The 9,676-nt window shown below is 50.9% G+C and overlaps 1 protein-coding gene across 1 annotated transcript in view; it reads left to right on the top strand.

Annotated features, from left to right (window-relative positions):
- Positions 1–2,947, top strand: part of STK10 (serine/threonine kinase 10) — a 56,399-nt gene extending 53,452 nt beyond the window's left edge. The window contains exon 19 of the mRNA XM_019473774.1: positions 49–2,947. Coding sequence (XP_019329319.1) covers positions 49–189 — 141 coding nt within the window. The 3' untranslated portion in view covers positions 190–2,947. The remainder of the gene's footprint in view (positions 1–48) is intronic.
- The last annotated feature ends 6,729 nt before the right edge of the window (positions 2,948–9,676 follow it).

Raw genomic sequence — 9,676 nt, forward strand, 5'->3', positions numbered from 1 at the left:
GTACAATCTCAAATACATCTCTTCTGTGTGTGTTCCCTTCTGCTTAAGGCCCTGGAGGACGAGCTGAACCAGAAGAAGCGTGAGCAGGAGATGTTCTTCAAGCTGAGCGAGGAGGCAGATGGACAGACACCAGCATCCCCAACCAAACATGCCAAGTTCGTCCCGTTCAGCTCCACAGAGAGCTCGTAACGCCTCACAGCTGGCAGGCCACCAGCTGGTACTTGCTGTGTCCTCCTGGGCTGCAGGCGGGCAACTTGGACTTGGAAGACCCTCTTAGCAGCCTCTTCTTACAACAGCACCCTCCTGTCCCCTCGCTCTGTCTGGGATAAACATGGCCTCTGTCCTGCACTGGGGGATGCTGACTGGAAGTTTGGTGGCTTTTCCAGGGGCTGGCCTGCTCAGCACAGCTCCACGCTGGGAAGCCGGGCAGGACCCTTTCTGCGATCATACTTGCACTGTTAGCTGGATGCGTTGCCTCTCACGTGAGCCTGGTGCTCACTGGGCTTGTCATCTCAGACTGAAGCAATAACGGCTCTGAACAGGAGAAACGGGCGGTGGCTCCTGGCCTCTGTGCAGTAGTTATCAGCCTCTCTCTCCACTGTGGCTGCTCCTCCTCCCGGTAAAGACTAGTCTGGGGCAGAGCAGCTTTGGTGTTGTCTTAGGCTAACCTTGGCCTTGTGGCCCCCCCAACACTTGCCTTAGATTTATTTCTATCTACTGTGGCCCTCTTTTGCTCAAGGGAGACAGTGACTTGGATTTTTTTTTGCCCTGAAGAAAGAAGGGTGGGTTTTTTCTTTCCTGTTTCTCATACAGACTATGCAGAAAGGGGACTGGCTGGACGTCCTTCCAAAGATGCTTCTGCTTCTTCATTTGGCGTGATTGCTGGCACCACAGTCCCTCGGCACCTAGCTAACACTGTCTTATCAGAAACTGGACTATGGCATAATTAAACTGTTCAGCTGGCTGCAGGCTTTTGTCTCAAAGAAGTGTGTGTGTATGGGCAGAGGGGGAGGTTTGTAACAGTGCTCAGTCCTGTGGTGAAACAGTGAGGTATTGGTCACACTCATGTGCCTTCTGGTCAGGACAAGTGAGGGGCAGAAGGGTGTTATTGCCAGAACCCTCATGATCACACATGTGCTTGCGATTTTTTTTTTAAGTGCTGTATATGTGTTGGCCATGTGGGTCAGCCAACCTGGCCACTCTGCAGTCAGGGTTCAGGGCTGCAAAGCGTCATTTGGAAGGAATAAAGGAGTCTTGAAACAAGGGATGCAAGGGAAGAGGAGATGCAAAGGCAGGTCACAGTGGCTTGTTACTCTCAGCATCACTTTCTCCACTGCTGTCTCATCTCCTTATGATGTGCCACAGTTTCTTGGATGATTTTCCTGGCTTTCAGCTTAGAGTCATGCTGCAGAGTGGCAGAGCAGTGGCAGGTCCAGCCCTCTGTCCTTTCTGCTCCATGGTGATGTGTCTTGGTTGGGCTGCCTTCTTCCACCTGCACAAGGCACTGCTTGGCTGAGCTGCTGGGTAGGACCCAGAGCACAGACCTGGGTAGGGGGACAGAGACCTCACTGGGCAGCACCTTCTTCTTTACACAACCAAAAGGTGTAAGGTAGCACTTAAGGTTTTTCTCTCTGTTGATCTCTGGACAACATTGTTTGGTTTAGGCCTGCTTCCAGAGCAAGAAAAAATGTCTCTACTTAAAAAAATGTTATTTTAAAGTCTCAGGTGTTGATTTAGAGACATACTGGCATTTCAGGAAAAGGTGGTATGTGATGTGCTACACTTCCAGGTACCTAGGTGAGGGAGCCAACCCCCAGGTCATTAACACCTCTTTCATCTGAGGAGGGCATTTACATTTACTACCCATTTAGAGTTCATAATACATATTTATAAGCTTCCTCCAAACTAGCAAGACTACATCTATTTGGGCCATTCCAAGTTTCTTCTGAATTCACACCATTGATGTCTTTATTAATGAATATAGCCTAGATGGAGATCTTAAGGGCTGGGACCCTTTGCAAGCAGACTGCATAGCAGCTTTTTAGTAACTGGCCTGTCCTCCTAGGAAGACCATCTGTCCCATCTCCAAAAGTATTGACTATGCCTTTCAGATACGATAGCACCAGGTTGGGAGCTGATGTAAAATTAATGAATGCAGGGGGTTGTTCCTGAACAATGTGCTGGTTTGAGACTTTAAATTGCATTAGAAATGTGTGCTGGCAGCCCCAGCAGTTTTGCTCCTGGTCCCATTGGGGTCAGGCTGGAGCTAGTCTATGAAATGGTTGTTGTCACAGAAACCAGTACCTGGTGCCTGTCCTTTCACGTGTTATGTGTGACTTGCAGAAGGATGTCCTGCAGCATACTGTTCATAACATACCTCCTCCAGCTGAAGGGCATTGCCGCTTCTGACTGCTGCCTTGCACCAGCCCAGGGAGCGCCAGCTCTCTCTGGATGTTGTGCAGCCATGAGGAAGGAGACTGTTTCTGGAGACTTTAAGAGCTGATGTGATGCCCTTACGGTAAATCGGTTGTCCCTTTCTCCAGTCCAGCTTATTTGCAGTCTGGAGCTAGCAACGTAATTTTGCTTTTGCTAACAGAGGGTGGGAATGGTTTTGTCCCCTGCCCTTTCCCTATTCTCTGTTCCCTCTCTGGGTGTGCCAGGGCTCTAGTACCATGTCCCTCTCCTAGAAGAGGGCAGGGGAGCACATCTTCTGATTGCCATGTTTACAGGGTGGTTATATTCCCCCCCCCCCCCTTTCAAAAGAGGATGTTTTTATTGTTTCCTGTTCAGAAGGAACCGTGAATAAACCCCGCTTGTTTTTGAGGGGGGATGGGATGCCATTTTTTTTAAAATGTGGCTTTGAATAAAAAGTGTTTTTTAATATTTTGTAAAGTGTCCTCAGTGGGGCGACCACTGTGATGTAAAGGCCCTTCTAATAAAGTAACAGACTGAGAAACCTGGGCATGTGTCTGATTTCCTGCCTGATCACCGGCTGTGGCCTCAGACCAGCTTTGCTTCTAGTGTAGGCTTTGCTGACTTACAGAAACCCCCAGAGCCAGTTCTGGCATGTGAACCTTGCAAGGCTGAACTTCCAGTTCTTTAAAATAGAGCTAGTTCCTTCAGAAGCACTTCTGCTGCATGCTGCAGCTCAGCGGCAATAACATCTTTGCTAAGACAGTGAAACTCTGGTAAACTGAAGTGCAGCAGCAGTTGTCTCAATGGCTTCGTTGTGTGTTAAAATAGTGCTCGGCTGACCCTGCTTGGTGAAGAGGGAGTATTGCATCCTGTTGTCTGAAGGGTGAAAACCATGGATGCGTGGCTTTTTCTTCCTTTTTTATTAGCTTGTCTGGCCGTGACAGAAGATACCGGACAAATGCCTCAGCTCCCTTGCTTTTTGGGACAAGGAGGTCCTAGGGATGCCCCCCGTCTCCTCCCCACTCTGCCCTCAGCTGAGGAGCGCTTGGATCCTGGAAATGCATTACAAGGCCAATATGCAGATCACATCTTCCCCTATCAGTGCAGCGGGAGACCTCTGCTTGCTCCCCTGGGCTGCTCAGGAAAGCTCCCACCACGTCTGTAACCAACCACAGGGCCTGTGTGGTCTTAATTTTGTGCTTGGAGATTTTTACCTGCTGATTTAGTTATGATTTCTTTCATCCAGATGCCCTACACCAAGCAAGGACACACAGTGTGCAAGGGCAGCTTTGACACTAGCCCAGGGAGTTGGTAGGGTTTTCTCCTTGTTTTTTGGAAGGTTGCTCCGGAGCCTGCCAACTTATACCTTGGGTTTCATGTGGGAGATTATCTTGCTACCTGTGTCTACCCTGGTTGGGTAGTATCGCAGGCTGTGAGTTCAGATGTGAGGTGGTGAAAGGGAGAGGGAGTTGTTACTGTAAGGTGGTGGTGGTGGTGGTGGTGTTTACATGGGCAGCCCTGTGGTAAGAGAAGGACAAGAGCAAAGCATGAGGGTGCCCATCTCCTTGCCCCATGAGAATAGTAAGAAATGAAGTAGCTGAGGACACATAATTAGCCATTTCCTTCGTTTGCATTTACCAGGACTGCACTGTCCTCTGAGACATGCTGGTCAAAAATGGCCTCACTCAATGTATCCCAGTGAAGCAGAAGATCTCATGGGAGTATTTAACTTCATCTGCATGTCCTTGGCAGTGCCTGAGGGAAGCTTCAACCGTGAGGCTACTTATATTTATAAATATGTTGAAAGTACTGTGTATTCCAGAAATAACCATTATCTACTATTCTGCCCTAGTGCAATGCTGAAAACAGAGCAAAAGTAAAAAACTTTTTTAATTTTTAAAAATTGAGATGACAGCCCTGAAAAGTTACTGGTGCTGCAGCAGCTGTAGCATTCTCAGCTCCCTGCATTGCCTCCTCTGCACTTTCCTGTCATGTCTGGGCTCCAAGGTCCTCTGAGCTGCCCAAAGGATTTTGCAGCATTCCTGCTATGATTGGGATGATGAAACTCTCTGGGGGAAGAAAAAGGAGGGCAGGCAGGGAGAATCATGGAGTTGGGGCTTGTGCCTAACTGCCTTCCTCCTGTGGCTGCATCTACTCTCCTTCCCTTGCTGCAGGAGGACAGCTGGAGGTGAGCACTGCCCTAGGCACTTCCTTCAAAAGTCATCTGCACCCTGTTAAGTCAAATGCTGTTGCATGTTCTCCTGCTGCATTGGCCGCTGGTTTGATTCTCCAAATGCCAAACTACCCAGGGCTCGAACAAGCCAAGCCTCTCCAGAGGCTGGTGGCTCTGCCTCGCTGATGGGGTTTGTTGTTGCCCATCTCCTGGGTGGGATGGGGCTGGGTCGTTAGTACATGTCACCCTAGCACCCCACCTGCCCTCACAAACACCCACTGGGACTCCCCTGGGCCTGGTTTCCAGGCTTGCAAGGGTAGCAGGGGTGATGTTTGCGCTTCTTTCTCTTGTTCACTAGATGGCACACACACTGAAACAGCGGCTCCGGAGCTCTGCTGCTGCCTGCACAAGCACAGAGCTGGAGCTGAGCTGTCCCCTTGCGCTGAAATGTTTGCTCACTCTTTTTCCTGGATTCGTCATTCGCTATGGCACACCTTTCACTGGATCTCTGCTTCTCATCGGTGCTTCAGTATTTTGTTTCTCACTCTAGTGTTGTCCTCAGGAGTTTTCCAGGGTTCCCCTGCCCACCGGCACCTGCGTGCCAGAACAGCCTCCCCCTTTTTGAGGGCTGAGCATCCCCTCCACAGGGTCTGCTTCTCCCTGCTGCCATACCTCCATGCAGGATGGGTGCAATCCGCTGCCAGGCTGACTGTGATGGGTGTCATCCACACCACACAGCTAAAACCAACAATACTGGGGTCAAAGCAATGGAAAATCATTCCTGGTGGTGGCTAAGAATCAGTGCAATCCAGCCCTGGTGATACAGTGGGTAACCACTGCTCTGCTGGGCTTCAGCTGGAAAGATTTGCCCTCTGTTGTGGTAGGAGCATCATTTTTGTCTAATCTTTGTGAGGGAGCTCAGGGAAGACAGATGCATTTGTTCTGTACACAGGGGAGGACCGGGAACATTTAGCTACCTGGCACACACTCATAATTCTTAAATTAAAAAAGCAAGCAGAAGTAGTGGCCTCTCCATGCCAGAAGGACTGCAGGTACTGTTTCCTCTGCAGCTCAGGGCTCATGGTGGGGCACTGCTTTCTCATTCTATTGCATCCCTGACACCTGACAGACCTCAGGGACGGCCCAGCTGTGCCCGAACAGCTGGAGCCTGCTTACAGCCAAGCGGAAACCCATTTGCACATCCAAGCTGATGGCTGGCTTTTCAGAAGTCATTCATCCTCTTGATTTAAATTGCTCGGCTGATCCTGACAGAGAGAAGGGAGAGTGCACATGGGTCAAGGAGATCTTGACTCTTCAGTAGGTGTTGAGCTCTCCCATGTAGTTATTTTGTTTGGATTAACAACACTCCAACCTTTGGTTAGGGCAGCAGGAGACTACTTTGTCCCAAAACTGCCCTCAGTTGCACCTGTACCCTTGTACCACCTAAACTCATTGTGGGAAGTGCTGCTGCCAGATCTCTGCTGCTTCTGCAGCCACACCACCAGAGGTGTGGGCCAAGCACAGGACTCCCAGGTCAATCACAAAACCCTCATTTGGGCTCCCTTAGCAAATGCTTGGCAGTTTCCTTGATAAATTACTGAGGTGCAGTAGAGTCCAAGCCAGGCTGTATGTCTTTACGGCTGGCTTCCCAGCATGCCTCCCTTGGGAGGCAATCAGGTCAGCATGCAAAGCCGCGCTCCGCTCATCTCAACAGCTCTCATCAGATCTGTTAATTAAACACAGGAGCCATTTTGCAGCATTAGCTGTGATTGTCTCCATCCTCTGCTTGTTCCTGGGCAGTTGGAAGCAGTCGGGCTGCAGTTGATGCCTGGTGCTGTCCGGGGCCAGGAGCGATGGAGTCACTTCAGCCCCCTCTAAGCAGGTTACGGTGCTGGGGAAGCGATGCCGATGCTTGAGTTCTTCTGACTGATTTGGTGCAGTCGCTTGGCTCCCTGCCAGTGTTCATAGGCCTGGAGTGGGTTTACGCTGGAAGACATGGATAAAATACCCCTGTGTGTAGCAAGCTGGCTGTCTTATACAATGATTTATACCAGATATAAAGGAATGGCCCGACAGCCCAGCAGCGTGCACCATGGAGCCGCATCCAGGGTGGTACACAGAAAGGACCTTGGAAGGGTGAAGGCAGGAAACCAGGGTCTGGTCCCTGGAGCAGGTAGGTCCAAAATGCTATGAGAGCTCATTCATATGTTCTCCTTTTGCTTTCTATGTCACACATCTCTGTGTGGGGACGTTGTGGCACAGGGAAATGGATTTATCAGCAAGGGAATACCCAAAGGTTTCGTGCACCCCTGAGAAGAGGAGGTGGGCACAAAGCTTCCCCAAGCCAAGCACCATCTGTGTCCCTCTGGGCTGCTTCAAGCTCAGGAGTGAGGTGTCACCATGTGGTGTTCATTCTGTTTCTTGTGGGTTCCCAACTGTGGCGGTGGAGCCAGGATTAAAGGAAAGGGGGAGGCCAGCATGAAGGCTGCAGATGAAGGTGCACAGCAGTACGGTGCTTGACAGTGGCTGGGCATGGCCTTGTGGAGGGGGACGGCAGGGAACAGGCACTGTGGTTGTAAAAACGGGCAGAACTTGTCATCCCCCCCCCAAATCCGCCATCTGCCTCCATGCTAAAGTGACAGTCTGGAGACAGGATTTCTGTCCCCTCGAGTCTGTGGCCAGTATGAGATGACATAAACATGAGTAGGGATGAGGCTCCTTTTGGAGCCATCTCATAGACTTCCCTGCTTGTTCTCACACTTTGCTTCTGCTGCTGGTCCTTACTGTGCTGGCCATCAGGACAGCTCTTCCACCCTGCTGGCATGCTGTGCAGGGTCCTGTGTGCTGGGGGTGTTGCAGCTGGTGGCACCTGGGACTCCTGCTGTTCATCGGCTGCTTGCCCAGCACGCCCACTGTCCTACACCATCTCTCTGTGCTGCAGCTATCACTGCTTCTAAAGCTAGACCAAACAAATCTGGCAAGAAAACACAGTTTAGCCTCTTCATAGCTACTGCACCTATAGGTCAAAATGCTCTCTGAATTCCACGTTCTCGATGTGCTCTTCCCAGATGGCTTTTTCAATTTTTTTTTTTCCCCACAGACTGATCCTAGGGTTCATGGGTAGTGAGTCCTGTCTGGATGGTGGACTGACTTAATGTAAACAGAGAGAGGGACCAGCAAGCAAGATGATCAATCTGGCTATGTTGTTTTCAGTGCACGAGGGACGTAGGGTCAGTCTGTGCACTCCTGTAAAACCAAATTACCAGGCTGTTTCAGACCAGCTCTGCATACTCCCCGCAGACTGATCCTAGGGTTCATGGGTAGTGAGTCCAAGGTGTCTGGATGGTGGACTTCATGTTAATGTACAGAGGGACTGGGCAGCAAGATGATCAATCTGGCTATGTTGTTTTCAGTGCACGAGGGACGTAGGGTCAGTCTGTGCACTCCTGTAAAACCAAATTACCAGGCTGTTTCAGACCAGCTCTGCATACACACGACTAGTGTCCTGAGCACAGTCACCCTCTCCCTGGATGCCTGGCAATCCCACAGTCACTGCTAACTAGAACAAACGAGCACCCGAAGCAGGAGGGACAGCTGCAGCCATAGCATTCGTAACTCAGTTGCCTCACTTAATTCCCTTCACCTTGCAATTTATCATCTATTGCATTTTGTTTAGTGTGTTTCTGTGCTTCTTTTTGTGGTTCACATATCCAATTACCTGCTTCTGTTATCCCTGTGATCCCCTTGCCTGGCCTTTCAATCCTCAGCTCTTCAGGTTACATCCTTCTCTGCATTGCTCAATTGCAGTGCCCTCAGCTGCTCTCTACCCTGGTTTCTCCTTTCAGCATGTGAAGACCAGTAATTGTTTCATTCCTCTCTTAATCCGCTTTCTCCAGTGTTCCACATCTCCTCAATGTAAATTTCTTCTCTTACCAACATGATGAACAGCTGCTTTGGATGTTTTCCTCACCATCCTTTATGGGATTTGTGCATCTTTTCCTGCTGGGAGAAGAAAGGGAGAGCTCTCAGGGCCTCTCCATGGCCTCTTGCCCACCTACCTTCAACATGTGTCTGACGGAGGAGTGAAAATGGGGCCAGGGCAGGGAAGGGAGTGTTGTGCAGCTGGTCCACAAGTAAACCAGCCCTGTGGTGGCATGCCAGGAGGCGTCAGGGAGGTCAGCGGTGGCCCCTTCAGACAATCTAGTATCCTTCCTGCAGCCACTTCCTCTGCAGGGGCACCGTGGTCTTGGGCTTAGCTGAGGGGGAGGAGGATGAAGATGAGCCCTTTGGGAGGGCAAGGGGGGGAAAATAAAGCCACAGCAACCTGCCTGCACCTCCACTAATTCTCTGGGGTGGTTGTAGCAAAGTTAACAGTACAAAAAGGAGCCACGTTTAAGGAGCTGCTAAAGAGTGAGATGAGTTGTTTATGATTAAATTAAATCCATATGAAAGCTAATGACCTGCCAGTGCAAGCCTTGGGTAACTTTATAATGTAATTAAAAGCCCAACGGGGAAGAGACCTGTGGTTATGCCACGTGTTGAGGAGCTGCTGAGAAGACGGAGGCCGTGGGTGGCACTGACGTAGAGAAGTGCCTAGTCTCTGCCTTGTCTCCTCCGCTGCCTCAAGGGCAGAGCTGGGCACAGAGTGTGTCATGAGGGGGTGGGCTGCCAGGGAGGAGACGTGGGGTGCAGTGGCTCAGCTCCCAGCTTCCAGGGGTATGCGGGTTGTCCTGGATAAGGCAGTTCGGGTGATCTGACTGTACCAACAATCAACAAAGCTGCCTTTTTCTGCTCAATTCATTTCCCGGATCCTTTAGGGATGCGGCTGCTGGTGACCATGCCAGCACCACTGTGGGGCCCGTTGTTATGGGACAAGAGCAAGGAGAAGAATCAAAACCTGGCGATGGAGCCCACGCACAGGCCCACCACGCCGGGCAAGATGGCCAAGCCTGGACCCCCTCCAGCCCCGCAGCCACCTCCCTGCGAAGGGCAAAGAGCCAGCTGCACCCTCCGAAAAACTCTGCCCTCCCCAGAGACACGGCCGAGTTATCTTCCGCTCTCCATCTCGGGAGGGGGGGACCGCGCGGC

The sequence above is a fragment of the Aptenodytes forsteri genome, unplaced genomic scaffold (assembly GCF_000699145.1).
Source record: "Aptenodytes forsteri isolate BGI_AS27 unplaced genomic scaffold, ASM69914v1 Scaffold54, whole genome shotgun sequence".
NCBI classification, from domain to species: Eukaryota; Metazoa; Chordata; class Aves; order Sphenisciformes; family Spheniscidae; genus Aptenodytes; species Aptenodytes forsteri.